Source organism: Phascolarctos cinereus, unplaced genomic scaffold (assembly GCF_003287225.1).
Source record: "Phascolarctos cinereus isolate Bilbo 61053 unplaced genomic scaffold, phaCin_HiC Scaffold_1;HRSCAF=81, whole genome shotgun sequence".
NCBI lineage: Eukaryota > Metazoa > Chordata > Mammalia > Diprotodontia > Phascolarctidae > Phascolarctos > Phascolarctos cinereus.
In genome coordinates, this window is record NW_027555514.1 from 54689991 (window position 1) to 54709399 (window position 19409).

The window sequence follows — 19409 nt, forward strand, 5'->3', positions numbered from 1 at the left end:
AGAGACAAAAAGAGAGGAGAGACAAAGACAGAGAGAAGAAAGAGAGAGAGAGAGAGAGAGAGAGAGAGAGAGAGAGAGAGAGAGAGAGAGAGAGAGAGAGAGAGAGAGAGAGAGACTGATTCCAAACATCACATTTTACATTAGAACTTTAAGCTAACTCAAAATTAAATGAGGCAGGGGATAGGGGAGAGGGAAGGTTTGTAGAATGGTATGTTTGTCACAAGAAAAAAAGGATTTATCTCAAGTTAGATGAGTGGACAAAACAGTAAGGACCCAGCTAAGATCACAGAAATGGGTGATGTCCAACAACCACAAGACGTTTTGTTCATTTAGGCTGCGGCAAATTTCACTGCGGTTCCACCAGTCATTAGGCAAAAACATTCTTACATACAAACAAAGACTGTCTGTTTTTGCTTGACTGCCTTCTCTTTCATTTTAATCAAAATTCTTCATTCTATCAATGATTCTTCAAATGGAAACTGCCACGACAGTGATTTTAAATACATACAAATGACAAAAAGAAAAAATCCAGTTAACTCTGAATCTCAGTCTCTCCTTCTATAAATGAGAAGGGTGAAGGAAAGCTCTCTCAGGTGCCTAGCATGCTGCAATTCCAGGTCTGGAAATGGAGGGAGGCCGCATGGTGTAGGAGGGGGACAGAAGGGCACGCTGATCACTGTGCGGAGCACGTTATCAGGGGCACCTGGGCTCACATTCTACCTCTGACATTAGCTGTTGAGGCACAAGTCACTTAATCTTTCAGAGCCTCAGTTTCCTCATCTATCAAAATGGAGATAACACTACCTGTAATAACCACCTCCAAGGTTTGTCATGAGGTTCAAATGAGATTATCTAAAGCACTCTGCAAACTTTAAAATGTTATTAAAAGCCCTTCTTACCCCTGCTTTATTTGGCCTCTGTCACTAAGCAGCCACGTGACCTGACTTGCTGAAGTCCTGGACATCTCTGAGTTTCCCCTTCTCATCTATAAAAACGACTGGGCTGAATTAAATGATTCCTTGGGTTCTTTGTAGTCAGAAAGTGCTAGAAATGCCACAGAACCTTTGACCCTGATGAACCAGCTGCATGATAACATGTGCTTGCAAAAAGAAAAAACTAACGAAAGTAAGGCAGCATTTAACCTCTATGGGACTCAGATCCTCTTCTGTAAAATGAACTTTATGATCTTCCAGAAGATAATCTCAATGGCCATTTCTTGCTCCCAACTTTCTCCTCCACTTCTTAGTATGCACTCCCTCCAGGGTTCAATAGGTTCAGCAGGCTGAGGTTCACCATTATCATATTTTTCTTTCCATCCTCACCTAGGGTTTCTAACCTTTATCTCTTTCCTCCTTATCTTCTTTAGCTTTTGAACCCAGAGGATAGTTGCTTTAAGTAGATAATCTATCTTGGAAAGACTCCATTGTGTCTCCAGACAAACCAACACTGATAAGGGTGCACATAGGATCAACCAAGGACATTCACCTCGATGGAGCTCTGCAGGCAGTGGCTCTGGCCTTCTAGCTCCACTTGGGTAAAGTTGAGATGAATCTTTTCACCAGGAGGCTGGGTGATCATATAGATGCACTGTCTGTTGTGAATGTAAGGACTGGGCCAACCAGGAGAGATGACAGTCCCCTCAGCATCTGTGTAATTTCCTCCACAATCTGGGTCCACTGAGATCAAATCAAAAGAAAGAATTGTTTGTGCAAAATCCAATTAATTACCTGGTTCACAATAGGGGTACACCTGCACATCTGTTAACATCGGTACACATACAGTCATCCTCTCTCTGAGGGTCATGCCTTAAAATAGACATTTTCCAGTTTGACTTGACTTCTCATTAAGTATGTATGGTGCCAAGACAGATGAATAAGAGGATGAGTGCTCTACTCAGTATTTCTATTCCAGTTTAAGAGAGACTTATTGCCATTCTCCCTGGTTCACATCAGAACCACAAATTTGCCGTTCCTTTTATATCTCTTAGCACACCCTGTGGCTCTGCCTGTTAAATGGTGACCATAAACTCTAGGGGAATTGAAACATTATTGGAAAAATATTTAAGACTTTTATAAAAGTAATCATGAAAAAAGGCACTCTGCAGACAACTGTTATTTTTTTAGTAAATCATCATTTACCTTCATCATGAAATAATCCTTGAAAATGTCCCCTAGTGCCCTCAGTTTCATATTGAACTCGGATAAGCAGACTGCTTACCAAGTGAAGTGATGTAGGTGATATGGAAGCCTTTATCGCTCCCTAAGGAATCCGAGTGAAAATGAATCCTGGCAAAGGGACCGGTGGTCTCCACAGGCGGCACCAAGAAGGTGCCATAGAATTTCCCAAGCACAGGGTCATGATTCAGGGGACCATCTCGAACCTAAACAAAAGAAAAGAAATGAGAGCCTGCAGAGTGGCTAGATTTTTTTTTAAACAATTATTAACCAACAAGCATTGATTAAGTACCAGTATAATGTGCCAGGCACTGTGCTGTGAATGGGGGATATAAAGAACATAGCGAATCAGCCCTCATCCTCATGGAGCTTCCATTCTATCAGGAAAACCACACATATATATGCAAGTAAATATGCAATATAAAATTGCTTGGTATGAATGGGTCACACCTCTCCCTTCCAAAATACACAGCATGGCACATTCACTGCTCCAAATGGGATCATTCCCAGGGACTCATTTATGCAGACCAGAGGTAGGGCTGGCAGCAAACATTCCTAGGCAAGACAAACAAGGCCAACCAAGCCAAGTCATAAACCCAGAGGCTGCTTCAGGGAACGATTTCCTGAGCAGTAAAGTCAGTGACTCCTCATTACTACAGCATTGCTCTTCTGGCTAAGGAAGTTACCTTTGGGACCACTCGTGCTTTTAAAATAATGGCTCCAGGAGATTTTTTAATATTACCTAGAATATTCTGGCTGGTGTTGGTAAGGCTGCCCTTTCACTGCTGTTTCTGCACCTCCAACCTCCACACCACAAGTCTGTAGACCATGCCAGACAGAGCACGTCCCCACCCCTGCCCCAACCCTACCACACATAGCCTTCCACCTCTTGTTCTAAAAGCTATCATCAAATCAGCACTATCAGATGGCTGAATATGCCCTCCCAGACCAAAATACCCTTCCTTGGCTCCACTCCTCTATATAAATTGTCTCTTTTTTTTTCTTTTTTCTTTTTTTTTTGGGGGGGGTGAGGTGATCAGGGTTAAGTGACTTGCCCAAGGTCACACAGCTAGTAAGTGTTAAGTGTCTGAGACTGGATTTGAATTCAGGTCCTCCTGACTCCAAGGCCAGAGCTCTATTCACTGCACCACCTAACTGCCCCTTAAATTGTCTCTCTTTATTAAACTGTAAGGTCCCTGAAGTCAAGGCTTTCTGGTTTTTGTACTTGTATCTTCAGGGATTATTAGCAAGATTTGCAGCACATAGTATGCCCATTAATAAATGCCTTTCCATTCATTCTTTAATCTATATGAGTGACAGCTGGGTACAAAAACATGTGGAGTCAGAGGACATGGGTTCAAATTCTGCCTCTGACCTTTATAATCGGTATCAGTCAGTCAATAAATGTTTTTTAAGTGCCTACTATGTGCCAGGCATTGCGCTAAACACTGAGGATACAAAAAGAGGCAAAAGGCAGTCCCTACCCTTAAGGAGCTCACAATCTAATGGGAGGAAACAAGAAGCAAACAAATCTGTATGAACAAACTACATGCAGAATAAATAGGAAATAAAAGAGGGAAGGCTCTGGAATTAAGAGGGTTTTAGGAAGCTAGGAAAGCCAAAAGGTAGGGATGAGGAGGAAGAGCATTCCAGGCATGGGAACAGCCAGTGAAAATGTCTGCATGCCAAGAGGGATGAAGTGTCTTGTTCACACGACAGCAAGGAGCCCAACGTCACTGGATCAAAGAGTGGACGAGTCATTTATCCTTTCTAGGCCTAGTTCCCTCATCAATAAAATGATGGTCACTAAGTCCTCCTCTTCTAGTTCCCAATCCGTATGATCCAACAATCTCAGTATTATATTTCACCTTTCCAAATACCATTTTATATCCTGGAGACTATCTTGTCTTGATTTTACCAATGCTGCTTCTATTCATTCTTAGAGTGGCCCTGTTTCCTAAACATTGGGTTGTTTTCTTTTCAAGATGCCATTTGTCTTAAGTATGGTAAACTCCCAGGGCTAGAAGAAACCATTAGGAATCAAACACATGCAAAGAAACTAGAAGACTTGATAGCAGTGATGCCGATTACTTCCCAACCTGGCCTGGGCCCTCAGAGACATGTGAAGAGGAACCAGAATTGCCAGACTGATGACGTCTGACAGGAAAAAAAAAAAAGGATAAGTTTTGTGTCAGTTAAGTAGAGACCTTTTTTTTGGTAGATTTTTGCCCTTTACTCATTGTAAGTTGCTTAACTTTTTAGGACTGTTTAGGATTCTGTTGAAAATAAGGCTGTCCTCATTAAGGTAGATGGGAGGGATGGCATGAATGGGGACAGAACTAACCAAGGAAATCATTTTCATCCTTCTTTCATTCCAATTACCTTTCCCATTGACAGCATATCTCTGCCACATATCCAGATGATGTGGCAGAGCTATGCTAGGGGTTAGTACTCAGTAAGAAGTGACAATCACATTTCTAGCTTTCTCTGTACTCTTTGTCTCAATGATTGAAGCTTTCGGCTCATAATTATTCTCAGGAATCTATAGGAATGCTCAAGCAATTTTTAACTGTAGTTTGAAGAGATTTTTTTAGGCTGCAGCTCAGGAAAATTCCTTTGTAGTGTTTCAATTTAAAGAGCTTATGTATTCCATTTTTTCCACAGCGGTAGACATGCCAGCTATCCCCCAAGTTTTCAAATCCATTACTCTGACTTCTAATTTACTAATGGTTTTAATGTGTCCAGGGTGCTATTTGAAGTCTTTATCATTCCATCCTTTATGAATAATTCTATACTATTCTCCCCTAATAGTCTAGGAGAAGTATCTGTGCACATTTATGTTTGGAAATTATCACTGGAATTATAACAATAGAGAAAACAGAAAAAGAGACAGAATGGAACTTAATTATCAAGGACAAGTTCAGGACAAAATCTACAAATTCAGAGCATTTTTGTGAACTTACAAACACCTGGCATTGTAATATAACAGCCTTTATTCTCATTTCTGAATTACTTCTTCATGGTAAGTTGTTAGGAAGGGCTATTTTTCTCTCCTCACAAAGAATCTATAATAGAGTTGAATGATTCCATTTGTGTGGCATTTCATTAAGTGGACATTTTATCACTATTAACAAGTGATCTTCATTCTGCCAAGGTCAGAACGTTAAAATATGGTTTCAACCATCCCATGTGACTACAGTTTTTGGCCTGGATTATGACAGAAGACCAGGGGCTGGAGTTATTTTATAAACGGTGGCTTAGGGCTGCTGCTGTTACTCCCTTATTAAGTTACCTTGGTTTCCCAATAAAGATTTAGGGAGCAAAATCCAATTTGGATTCAAAATCTCTCATCAGCTGATCCATAACCAGGTCAAGTAATAAGATATCAGAGTAAGAAATGGAATTAAGTAAGACCTAGAGAAGGACAAAATGAGTTGTTGAAATACACATGTCTAGGAGTAATCAAGGTTGGTGGGACTGCCAAAAAAGTGATAATACTTATCACTGGCACAATTAAAACTAACATTCTGTGAGCCTGATCAACACAGTGATTTAAGATTTAAAATGATGACTTACTTCAAGGTAGTCTTCACTGGAATTAGCATGATGTTCTAAACTGAGGGTCCCAAAAGCAAATGTTAGAACAAGGCCAGGAGTAGTTGTAACGATCCAAATGCAGTCTCTGCTTGGAGGATAATTCCCAGGGTATCCGGGAGAGGTTATGGAACCATAAGTACCAGTCAACACACCGCCACATTCTAAAGGAAGAGGCAGAAAAATCACTTAGCGTTTCTATTGAAACTTTAATTTATGTAGATAGTGAAATCTGCAATGTTAGAGAAGTTGTCTTTATTTTAGAACAGCATTTATCAAATAAATCTCCTAGTTTTCTTAGAGTGTGGACAGGAAGTATATCTAGGATACTTATAGTCAAATTCCAAGAGAATTAATAACACTTAAGGAACAAACGGTTTTGTTGTTGTCTTTGTTCAGTCATTTTTCAATCCCATCCCACTCTTCATGATCCCATTTGGGGTTTCCTTGGCAGAGATACTAGAGTAATTTGCCATTTCCTTTTCCCACTCATTTTGCAGATGAGAAACTGAGGCAAACAGGGTTAAGTGATTTGCCCAGGGTCACACAGCTAGGAAGCGTTTGTTGCTGGATTTGAACTCAGGGAGAGGAGTCTTCCTGACTATAGACCCAGCCCTCTATCCATTTCGCCACCTTACTGCACTGGCTGACTTCAATTATAGCATGCTACGTGTTCCAATCTTAAAAGGGTCACTACAGTTCCATGAAAGAATCTTGCTCTAGGGATCCTTAATTTTAATTCTAGCCCTGTTTCCCTTAAACATCAATTCAATTCAATTCAATTCAACAAACATTTAGTAAGGGACTTTTATGGGTAAAGCATAGTGCTATGCAATGGAGATAAAAAGCCAAAACTAAAGTCTTTGACTTGAAAGAGTTTATAGTCAACTGGAATGAAAGTAAATTTTAGGTTTTTGAAAGATTTTGCTAGGGTAAAAAAGATATTTTGACCTCAAAATATCTTCCACAATTTACACTCTTATTCTGGTTAACAAAGGTGAATTGTAATGACTTGATCTTTTGTATTTTTAAATTTTTATTTGATCTTTTGCTATCCATGATTACATACCAGGTTCTTGAGTTTCCCATCTAACTGTGAAGACCGTTTCATTCACTGATTGGTCAGAGTGGAAATAAAAATACAGAGCATTATCACTGCTGAATAATTCAGGAGGGTGACTGGAACCACAATATTTTCCAAGTGGATATGCTCCTGAGGAATCTCCATCGTGAATCTGAAGAAACTGATAACGACACCCATCCCTTGAATCTAGCTGGAAAAATGGGAACGTTACACTCAGGACCTATAAGGAAAAAAAGCCAATATTTACTATTTTCATCTTTCCAGGTTAACTCCAACATATTTCAGTCATCTCTAAGGTAGAATTTTTATTCTAGCGCTAAGCATGCCCATCCTTACTCATGAATATTCTGACGGCTATTAAATTTTTCTGACAAAAAGTAGCCACAACCTCCAGCCAAAGTTAAAATCAACTGACAAATACTAACACAACCAAAAGGAGTCTAGTTAAAGTTCCCTAACTAGTTACCATTAAAGTCAAGCAAATAATAATTTCTACGTAAAATTAATATTTCTAAACCGGTTAATTTATGGCCAACACCAAAGCAATGCCTTCCTCTACCTTCAATGAATTCTTCCTACCTCGGGTACCACAAAGTACTGTGCTATTTTCGCCCTACTCATGCACTTATTATGTATAGTTTGTATTTTAGTTATCTGAGTATGCTTTAAATCCTCTGTTAGAATGTAAGTTCCATCATACCAAAGATTATATGTCTAAACTTTGGGTCTTACCCTGAACTTTGCACAGTGCTCAATACAGAGCTCTTCATATGAACTTAACAAATTGGTTTCGAATTGCTAAAACTGTATTTCTTCTTTGTAAGATTCAACATCAGCCAGATTTGTGTAGTTTACTTTAAGATTAACTGGCTACTATCAACATTCACCAGAGTTTAGACTTTAGCCCTAATATTTGTAAAATTTCCTTTGAAAATCCTTAGGGGTTGGGTAATTAAGGAAAAAGATGATATCAAGAGCTAAAGAAAAGGAAAGAGATAATATGAGGAATGAAGTATATGTAAGTGTGAATTGAATGTAGAGAATACATTCTAGTGTTAAACTTTGGAGCAAGTGAGATGAGAAAATGTAATGTTTTATTTCACACAAACCAATAGGCTCATGAAATTCTCTCCTCTATAATCATGACTTGGAATTGTGAAATTATACAGTATAATATTCATCATTTTAAAGATAGGGTGGTTGAGAAATTGTCTTTTAAAATTTTGTGCCTGGGCTTTGTTAGAGTTTTAAAATTAACTAACGTTATGGCCTTCCTCTCCCCCCTCAGGCATATTTTCTATGCCATATCTAAATGGAGTAAATTGGACTGGCTCCATCCCAATGAATTTATACCCCTCCCTACATTCTAGTCTAAATGATATATCTCACAACAAACCCAGTGATGAAGAGAAACTTCTATTCATTAGTTTCCTTGAAACATGAAGGCTATAAAATTATTAAGGCAATGTCCAAATAAGAAATTCCTTTTACCAAGAGAAATTAAATGTTCTCAGTATTACAGAATAGAATAGATAAAAAGTGATTAAGAATCTAAATCAATAGAGGCCAGAGGGAAGAAAACAACAGTATATCTATCTGAAAACAAAGCATTTTCTCATGATTTTGCCTATTTGGATTTTAAAGGCCCTTTAGGGTCTCCTTTCCTGAAGGAAAACAAGAATAAGGATCCATTATTCATCATTAAACCCACTTCTCATGGTTGCTGTGAGGATCAAATGAGATAATATACGTAAAGTGCTTTGCAAACCTCAAAGCACTATATTAATGTTGAGGTTATTATAATCATTAATCAACCATTTTAAATGGTACTCATAGCATTAAATTAAGGGGCAGAAATTAAGCAGGTCTGCATGGGATAAAAGATCTGGTATATAACATTCTGTTTTCAGATCTGGTACTTATTACTGAGATGGAAGAGTGCTAGAAATGAGAATGTATGTTTCAGGGAACTGTAAATATTGGATCTTTGAGTTAATGAGGCTAAAAACCTTAGACCCAGGGCTTGGCTGGAAGTATGTCTGGCAGCTTTTTCTTTGTCATTTTTGCAGAATAGCTGAAGCCGAATTTCACCCACCTAGTAACTACAGTGATATTCATCTATGAAATTATGTATTATATGTGATTATAGACTGGAGATTAAGCTCATCATATTTTCTTGGGTTCCTCAGACTGGGGCAAGTTTTCCAATACAAAATGCTGCCATGGCTAGCCAGCCCCAGCACTTACCTTTCTTTCTTCTGTTCGGATAACCCAGAAGCAATTAATATTGTCATTATAGCCAATGACCTGTGAATTGGGGTAGCTGAAGGATCCATTAAGTCCAGAAAGTGAACTTCCACAAACTGAAAATGAAAAAAAAAACACAAAAGAATATACTTTTAAACATAATCCCTAAGAGAAAATGCTGTAGACTTTCTTCCCAGATAATACTGCCTTTTATGATGACTGCACAAAATGACTCAGGCTAACCTGTCTGGAGCCCGTGCTTCTTAGTAGAGTTAGGATGCCATTTTGAAACACAGATGGATTCTCTGTTACCTTAGAAAAGTTGGGTTCATAGCTTGCTTGTTCCCACAAGTCATATACAGATAAGACAGAATAGCCCCATAGCCTCACAATACCTATTACCCACCCTCAGCCTCAGCCCCATACACACACAGGACCAAACTTGAGGCTCTGAACCTCACAGGAAGAAATTTAAGGAGTTAAAATTCAGACACAAGATTGAGAAGATAGAATACAAGACTACCACTTTTGCACAAATGTCTCTAGATCCATGATTCTGTTCCTGTTTACTGACTTATAAATCACGGATGTGGCCTAGCATAAATTACTCTGGCTCCTCTAGACTTAATTGGGCTTCTAATGATCACCAGCTTGGGGTTCTGCTCCAAGGCTCCTAATCAGTATTTCTGGGAAATGATTGAGAACAGCTGCTCGTGGTGCCTAACCAGTTATTACTGTACCTGAACCTTGCTACCCTTCCTCTCCATGTGGTTCTGTTCCCAAAGGGGCACCTGCCTCTTAGGGTGGCCTAGTGAGCATTACTCTTTTCACTGGGCTCTGGAGAGGGAAGTTATAGCCTCTGGGACTCCACCTTTCTTTCCCTCATCCCTGTGAGCTTCTGTCCTTTCTATTACTGCTTGGGAACTACGACCCCTTCTGTCAAACCCAGAATGCTCATTCTCTTCCTTTAATTTGGAAAGCATTCCCTCTCATTGACACACGAAGAGGGGGACTCCTAGGCTATCCTTTCTTTCAACTTTCCTTAGTCGACTAGAATCTCGGATTGCAAAGTGACCTCAGAGGCTAGCCACTCTGATGCCTACTTGAAATAAAAATCGATTCTATAACACGCCCAACAAGTGGTCATCTACCTGCCAGGGCAGCCCATTTCACTTCTGGATGGCTCTCGTAGGAAGATTTTCTTTGCATCAAAACTACATTTTGCTCTTTATAACTTGCACCTACTGGTCCTAATTCTCCTCCTTTGGTCAAGCACACAAAGTGTGTTTCCTTGGCCACCTAACAGCTCTCCAAATATTCTGAAGAAGCTCTCATGTCCTCTCCGAGTATTCTCTTCTAAAAATTAAGCATCCCGTTCTCAGCAGCTGACGGGAAGAGAATAATCAAAGTCACACCCTTATGATTAGGACATTCAGGCACAGTAATTTGTGGAGACATTGTGCATATCATCATGTTAATGAAATGATCTCAGTTCAGATTCTCATCCTGTGTCATTACTGATTATTTTTAATAAAATCAATCAATAAACAATAATAACAAAATAACAAAAATTTATTAACAATTATTTACTGACTTTTTTTTTTGCATCATGATAGAAACCTTGGAGAATGTGGGAGAAATAGGTGACATGGTACTTGACCTTAAGGAACTTACAATGTAGTTTAGGTGGACAAAATGAGTGCATGTGAAATAATTAAGAGAAGAAATAAATGCTAGGCTGACTGGGGCTGAAGAAAAGCAATATAATACCAAGTCCAAAACTGTCTGTCTAGCTTTCAAGGTGCCCTTAATCTGGGGAAATCCATCTTTATACACCAGGACCCCTCACCATGTTCCCTATGCTTTAGTTTCTCCCCTCTCCTTATTGTCTCAAAAATAAAACATGCCCCTCCCTGTTACTTTGGGTCTGTTGTTTCCCCCTGCCTGGAATTCTCTCCCCTCTGCCTTGCACCTGTCCTCAACCTGCTCATCCTTCAAGGTCCAGCCCAAATCTCACCTCCTCCGTAAAGCCTTCTGGTCATTCTTTGATCACTCTGTCCTCAGAACTTCTACCCCACTTGCAGTCTTCATCACACAACTTAGCACCTAATTTTACACACTGGCTTGTATTATTCGTTGCTTTATTTTTATTTGTCATTTACACAGTTGACTGAAAAGTCCTTTCAGATGCATATTCTGTGTTATATATTTCCTCATGACACCTACTAGTACACCATGCACATAGTGGCTGCTCAAATAAATGCTCACGAAATCATTCAAACTACTGATTTATTTCCATGGAGGCAACATGGTATAGTGGGGAAGGTGTCAGACTTTGAGTCAGGAGGGATATGGGGTCACATGTTAACTATAACGTTCAATAGCTGTTTGATCATAGGCAAGTCACTTAACTTTGGGTAACAGTTTTCTTGTCTATAAGCTGAGGACAACTTGTAGGGTAGTTGTGAGGAAAGTACTTTATAAACCTCAAAATGCTCATTTTGGTTAAATATGAATTATTTCTCTTATGCTTATTACTATGTATCAGGAACTGTGCTAAGCACTACAGATACAAAGACAAAGGGCATAGTTTGATCCCTCAAGAAGCTCACACTCTAAGGAGGAAGCTGGTATGTACATATATAAGTATACTCGATATATGCAAACTGGATACAAGGCAGTTTTGCAGAGGTAGTACACTGGCAACTGGGGAGATCAGGAGAAGTTTCATGCAGAAGGCAGCAGCTGTGCTTGGGACTAAAGGAAAACGGGGTTTCCGAGAGAGAGTGGCAAAAGGGAGTTTACTGGAGGAAATGGTCAGGTCAAAGACATGGAAAAGGGAGACAGAGCATCACGCACATAGAACAATGGGTAGGGCAGGACGGCGAGATGATCTGCTGGAGAAGATGGGGTCAAAGCACATGTAAACCGGGTTGGACTTGGCAAGGAGAAGGACCACCTCTTCATCAAAGGATACAGTAAAGGAGAAAAAGGTGGGAGCTGGCAATTAATCCTTGAACCAATGAATTCTCAAAAGATGGATCACTTTGGGTAGACAGAGGAGCTCAAGGAGGGGATTTTGGTGAGGGAAAACAGCAGGAGTGAAAGCATGTTTACCACTAAGAGCACAGCATATATAACATATACAGCATGGACACGATGGTTTAGAATCCAGCCTGACCAGAGTGGAGGCTACATGTTGGATAGAGAGCAGGGATAGAGAGTATCAAAGTCCTTGAAAACAGGTTGACTCAAGAGGCAATAAGGAACCACTGCAAATTCTAGAGTCATGGAGTGATTTGACAAAAATGGTATTTTGAGATGTTATAAATCTTCCACATAATGAAAGAGGGTAAGCATGTGGCTTGGTTTGTCAGAAAAGAAATATTCGGCAATGGCAAATACTCATATGGGTCATTTTTTTTTTGTTACAAAAAAATCATTTTGGCTTACATTCAGGCATAAAAGAATTCTCTTCTATCTAACACAGTCTCGATTTTTCTTTTAAAGCTATTGGTCTCCTCCTCAGAGGCAGTATGACATAATGGGTTGAGCAGGGGTGGGGAACTTGTGGCCTCAAAGCCACAGGTTCCAGAGTCAACTTTAAAGAAAGGAAGTCCTGGGTTTAAATCCAAGATCTGACACATGGTATGTGACCATAAGCAAGTCCCTCAACTTCTCACCACCCCAGGCAACTCCCTATGACTATTATTTATTGATGAGTTGCTGATTAGGCAGCTAGGTGGCACAGTAAAGAAAGCATTAGACTTGGAGTCAGGAAAACCGGAGTCCAAATCTCTCCTCAGCCACTTACTTAGCTCTGTGAGCCTGGACAAGTTACTTAACATCCAATTGCCTCAGTTTCTTCATCTGTAAAATGGGAATAATAACAGCACCTACCACCCAGTGTTGCTACAAGGATTAAATAAGTTAATTATAAAGTGCTTTGTAAAACTAAAAGTCCTATATAAACAGTAACTAATGGTGATGATGATGATGTTAATGATGATGAAAGGAGTTTCTACACCAGTAATCGTCCTCACCAAAAAAACAACTTGCCACAGTACCATCCTCACCACAAGCAAAATAAAATATTGACTTCATTCACGCTGGAGCACTGCAGCAAAAAAAACTTAAATCATTTAAGCAACTGGGTAAATGTTTTCCCTTTTTGTGGCCTTCATCACCTAACAGAATAGGGGGTAAAACACCGGGGCCAGTCTTAATTTGCCTGAGGGACGATGGCTCCTACTCTAGGTTCAGCTGTTCAGTCATTTCAGTCGTGTCTGACTCTCGATGACATCATTTGAGGTTTTCTAGGCAGAGACACTGGAGGAGTTTGCCATTTCCTTCTCCAGCTCATTTTACAGATGAGGAAACTGAGGCAAACAGGGTTAAGTGACTTGTCCAGGGTCACACAGCTAGTAAGTGTCTGTGGCCTGGTCTGAGCTCAAAAAGATGAGTCTTCCTGACTCCAGGTCCAACCCTCTATCCATTGTACCACCTAGCTTCCCCTAGGTTTAGTAGAAGTGCTTATAAAATCATTACCATATAAAAGCGTATGTCAAAAAGTATCTAATTTAGTAGCCAGAATTTGGATTTTACCTTGCTGGGGGGTCTGACACTGGGAGCCGGTCCAAGCACTTGTACATTCACAGGTATAACCATTGATGCCATCGATACAGGTGCCCCCATTAAAACAGGGGTCGCTTGAACATTCATTGATGTTTTCTGTGCAGTTGGTGCCTTCCCAGCCTGGATCACATACGCAATGATAGCTAGAAACTGTTTCCTATAGAACAACAACAAAACAGCCAAGAGGGGTCCAGGACATCTGAATGAATTTAAACAATAAATTAGGTGAACAAATGAAATGATGCTATTTGATGACGTTTAAAGCAGGTACCGAACTAAGGTAAACGCGCCTCCCAACAGTGTAAATTATCATGAATGAATTTAAACACCGATTGCTAAATGTAAAAAGGAGGTTTAACTGGATTAGTGTAAAGATTGCTCACTCCGGTATCTTTGCAATGGCCTCGTAAATTAGTGAGAGAAAAAAACATCCACACTCTGACTCTTTCCTAGAACTGAAATCGCCATTTGTCTCTTAATTGTATTGTAAAAGTAGGTGCTAGTAACAACCATAATAACAACATGACATTTGTACAGTGTTTTAATGTTTACGAGGAAATTTCTAAAACGCATATGGTCCTTTAGAATGAAATATCTTTCTGGCTTGGAAGTATATCCAAATACTAATTACATGTAGCAGATATTTCATTGTCTTCGATGAGGGAAAATACTTACAATGCACTGTCCATTAACACAGGGGTTACTCTGGCAAATTTTGCTGAGTGGGACACATCCATTCTGTCCATAACCATGTCCAGTATATCCTGCCCAGCAGACACAGGTGGGTATAGAACCTGTGAAGAAGCCCAGTGCACAGGTAAAGTTGGCCTCAGTAGTGATAGTGTGATGATGCTTAGACAACCCAACCAGTTGGCTGTTTGATCTAAATTATGCCAATGAATTAATTAAAATTTTATTGAATTGAGTGGCTATTTCAGCATAGCGCACCTGCCTTCCTGAGCTCATCTGAATTGGTGGAATTCCATCAAGGTCAAGTTCAAGTCTCCCTTTCCCCATTAAGTTTCTTCCCCCAGTCAACCAGTTTCTACTGAGACTTGCATTCTCATTTTGGTCCTTATTCATATAATACCTTGCACAATGTTTAATTCGAGCAACACTTATGAAGTGCCTGCTCTGGTCAGAGCAATATGCCAGGTGCAGGAGATACAGTAAGATAAATAAATAAACTCTCTACCTTCATGGTAGAGAGCAGAGAAATCTTACTTTTTAATAGCTTCATTTGTATATTTCTTATCTCATCAACAAGACAGGAAATCCTCTGAGACTATCACTATGTAATTTATCATTTGTCATTTATCATCTCCCCTTATTAGAATGTGAGCTCCTCGAAAAAAGGGACTATTTTGCTTTTCTACTTATATTTCCAGGACTTAGCATGTTGTTTTGCAAATCATAAATGCTTAATACATGCTTTTCCAGTAATTTATTTACTTATGTCTTCTTTGCATAGTTCACAGTACTCACCAGGCCCATGTAGGTAGGAGTGATGGATTTAAAATAATTTGTGCAATGTCATTCTGATCATTCAATCAACAAACATCGATTAAGTACATACTTTTTGTTAACTAAGCACCATACTAAGCGCTGGAAATAGAAAGGCAAAAGTGGAACAGTCCCTGCCCACAAGAAGCTTCCATTCTAATGTGGGGGATTTTTCATGTAGGGACATTTGGAGAACTTCCCTACAGATGGAGAATCTCGTCTATCTTTAGGTTCTGTGTGGGAGATTCTCTATGGTATCGGCAGATAATCTAAATCACTGATGTCCAATCTAAATAGAAATGGTGAGCCACTACTCCATAGATGAGGATCCCTGAGGTCCACATACTGACTTAGTTTTAAAACATAATGTGATTTATCTCTTATTGTATTTTTATTTGTCTTTCTTAAATATTTCTCAATTACATTTTAATCTGGTCTGGACTGCTCTAGGAAGGGTTGCAGACCACATGGCTGCATGTTTGACAGCTCTGCCTTGGGTGACCATCTGCCTCCCTGTCTTATTCCTCTCTTGGTGATTACCCTCAGCCAGATCTCTGAAGGAAGTTATCCCTATAGTAAAAGGCAGGGAGAAAACCTTGGGTGAGGAAAGCCTTTCAAGCTGTACTTTGTTGAATAGAATCAAATGTGTTGTTTTAAAAACCAACAAACAACAGGCACAGTGAAAACATTCTCTACCGAGGCACCAGTCAGTCGGGTGTCTGGGAAGGTACATTTTGCTACAGAAAATCATTAGCCTGCCTATCTATTCCTTCCAATGCTGTCATCAATACATTGCCATGATTTACACTTTTCCACTAATTTTGCCTCTGGACCCATTGCATTTCCTATCATGCTACTGCAATGGGTTTCCATATTTAGGATTACATTTCCCAGAATTTGCATTAATTTCTCAGGAATTCCTGATAAATATCCCAGGAGTTTGCTTTGAGCCTCACGAAGAAAACCAGACAGAAACTCCTCCATGAGCTGGGAATGAATGGTCCCTATTCTCTTAAGAATGACCAGGGCCTTCTCTCATTTCCCTTAATCCTCACGAAGATTTCTCTTTAGAAGCTTAACAAATTCCAATCACACATATTTCTTAGATTGCTTTGACTGTACTGTGATTTTGGCTGTTTAAATGACTAAAAAGACTAACTCAGTTGTGGAATTGTTGAAAAGGAAATATAATCCTGGCTTCTAGACAGTCATCAGATTTTGTGGACTATGCAACTAGAAAAAAAGGAGGGGAAGGAGAAATGAGGACTAATTCTTCATCTGATTCTATACATTGAATAAGAATTATAACTTATATTGATCTATAAAAATTGCCTAACTAGTATACATCCAACTTTATATACTTATTTTAGTGTAGATGCTTTGTTTTAGTTATTTTTACAGAGCTTTAACACAGACCAGCAATAATCTTTAGATTTTTTGGAAAATTCTGTCATCTTAATTGGCCCTCTGTTGCTACATATTTACTGTGTGGAATGACTAGTTTCCTTACTTTACTGTCCCCTTCAAAACAGGCTGTAAACATATTGTCATTAATGACTTACATGCAAAATAAGTGTCCTAGACAAAAATCATCAAAGACAAAACTGACCAGAAAAGATTTGCCAGTTGTATAGCAAGAGTGAGGAAAGATGGACTGAAAGCCCAGCCCCTACACAGTGCCCACAAAAGACAGATGAAAGCTCCCACTAGCATTGGGTAGATCCTCTTGGGAGGAATTACAGAAAGATATGGACACAAACTATGAGAGTGGAGAAGATGTGAAGGGATTGTGGTCTGCAGAGAAGGAGAGGACAGAAAGGGAACATGGTCTACGTTGGCTGAGTGGGTATTGAAGTTAATGATATAACAGATCCATAAAAAAAAAAAAGAAAAAAGCGGCATAGCAGGAATTACTGATGTTTATCACACCATCAACAACGTCGTTCTTAAAATGGAATGGCCCATAATTGGTACCTAACTCTACATTTATTTTCCAAGGGTAGAGGTCACTACAAGGGATCATTCCTCCTGCAGGCCCAAGCCAAGAAGCTCCAGACTAAGGGGTTGTCATTTCAAATAATCTATCACCAAATTGCAGAGTTGTCATAAAGACTAAGATTTAAAAATCCAGCACTAGAAGAGGACATATGATATTACCTGGACCAGGGGTACATAAAGCATTCGGATGGCACCCTCCATTATTCTGTAAGCAGATATTTATTGGGGTACACACTTTTCCATTCCCTTGGTAACCTGATAAGATTAAGAACATAGTTATTTTTTAAGTTATTTTAAGACAAAGTAATAAATATTCCAGGATGAAAAACCCCAGAATATGAAGCAGCTGAATCAGATTTCTCCTTTCATCCAAGTGTAACATGTATAAAGTGATAGAACAAAATAATGGTAAAAACCAGAGCAACAGAGAATTCATAACTGAATTAGGTAGACAAATGCTTAGACTGTTTCTATTTTTTAAAAAAGTTTGTATAAGTAGAAGTACTGATGTTTAAGTTGAATTCTAAAGAATCCTTTTTGGAATGATAACTTCAAGGTTCTTAGCTCTAAGGCGCTTCAAAACCCCAAAGTGTTATCATTATTTTATGGTATTAAGATGCCAGTTTTGTTTTATGACTCAGGACTCTCTGACCATTTTATTGAATAGCATAATGTATTTAGAAAATAACAATGTGTTTACGATTTCTTTCAGGAAAGACAACCCATGTGGTTTATCATCTAAATCATCATAAAAGTATGTTTATTATTTACATATGTCTGACATCTCACATACAGTCTTTCAAAGCTCTTATTCCTATATTATCCAAATGGATATTTTACAACATGAACAAAGATAGCAGTCTCCATTAGCATCACAATACAAGGCTATGCATGACCTTCCCATAAGTTATGGTAACACTGATGTGCCTGAACCCATCAATTAAATTAAGTTAAATTTATTTCTGCCTTCAAAGTATTCCATAGTATTGGTTTCCTGAAATGTATTCTAAAGGGGACTGACAAGTGAATTCCCTTTTTGGTAAGTTTGACTCTTTTCCTAGATGTCTGTTTTGCTGTGAGAGGAGCAGGGGGTTTGGTGAATGCTTCACCTGAAGGACAAGAGCCACATTGATAGGATCCAGCGGTGTTGATACACTGGACCGTGGGGGCCACGGAACACCCTCCATTGTCAATCTCACATTCGTTGATATCTTCACAGATGTAACCACTTCCTTTCCAGCCTGTGACAATGAAAAATAGGTTTAGAAAGCATATTTACACCTTGGACATTCTGGCTTTCCAAGTCAATGGCCAATGACTCCTATCTGGAGATTTTAGGCCACCTAAGAAATGTGACTCGAGTTATAAACACAAACCTGTTTGCAGTTGAAGTTGAAGTTCATTTGGTTGAGATATAAAAGATGTTTCTTTCAAAAACAAAATGTTACTGGTACTTTGAATGTTACCTAACTCAAATTGTTTTCTGCTGCTCTTCTTTTGTGTGATATACCTTCCAAAGGGGCTGCAGAAAACCCAGGGGGTGAAGGACATTCTTATAGTGAGTGTAAACAGGCTGCAGACTAGTATGAATGGTGACATTTTCAAGAAGAGGCATAAAAGCTATCAAAGGAAGTACATGATTGGAAAAGGAGGAAGTGGGCTGGTCAAGAGGCCATAGCAAGAATTAGCAGGTAGAGAGCCTGAAGATGGAACTGTTACCCGGAATTTCAAACACCTACAAAAAGGTTTTCAATGTGCTGGGTGGATTCTTTGTGGAATTTGTATGGGAGGTTGTGGACTAGAATCTCACAAGATCAGAAGGTGTAAATGAGCTGTGAGATCTACAGCATTTCAGGGAGTACCCACCTTGATGAGATCAAGTCTCTACTGAAGAACTGGAGCATATCTCACAAACAACCTCCAAAGAAGGCTTTAGAAATTTACATATGTGATTCTTCACTACATACTAACTAGAGATAAAAATCTCTCTCTCTCTCTCTCTCTCTCTCTCTCTCTCTCTCTCTCTCTCTCTCTCTCTCTCACTCACTCACTCTCACTCTCTCTTGTTCCCTCTTCCCCTCCCTCCTTCCCTTTTTTTCTTTCCTTGCCCATCTACATGTGGCAGATGGACCCTGAGAAGACAGAGAATTAGTGACTATCATTCCACTCACTGG

General features: G+C 39.3%; 1 protein-coding gene across 1 annotated transcript in view; it reads right to left on the bottom strand.

The window, feature by feature from the left end:
• Positions 1-19409, bottom strand: part of CUBN (cubilin) — a 324592-nt gene that overhangs the window by 284756 nt on the left and 20427 nt on the right. Inside the window, 9 exon segments of the mRNA XM_020966874.2 lie at positions 1486-1676; positions 2218-2380; positions 5751-5932; positions 6838-7072; positions 9100-9215; positions 13705-13891; positions 14410-14528; positions 17395-17490; positions 18345-18476. Coding sequence (XP_020822533.1) covers positions 1486-1676; positions 2218-2380; positions 5751-5932; positions 6838-7072; positions 9100-9215; positions 13705-13891; positions 14410-14528; positions 17395-17490; positions 18345-18476 — 1421 coding nt within the window.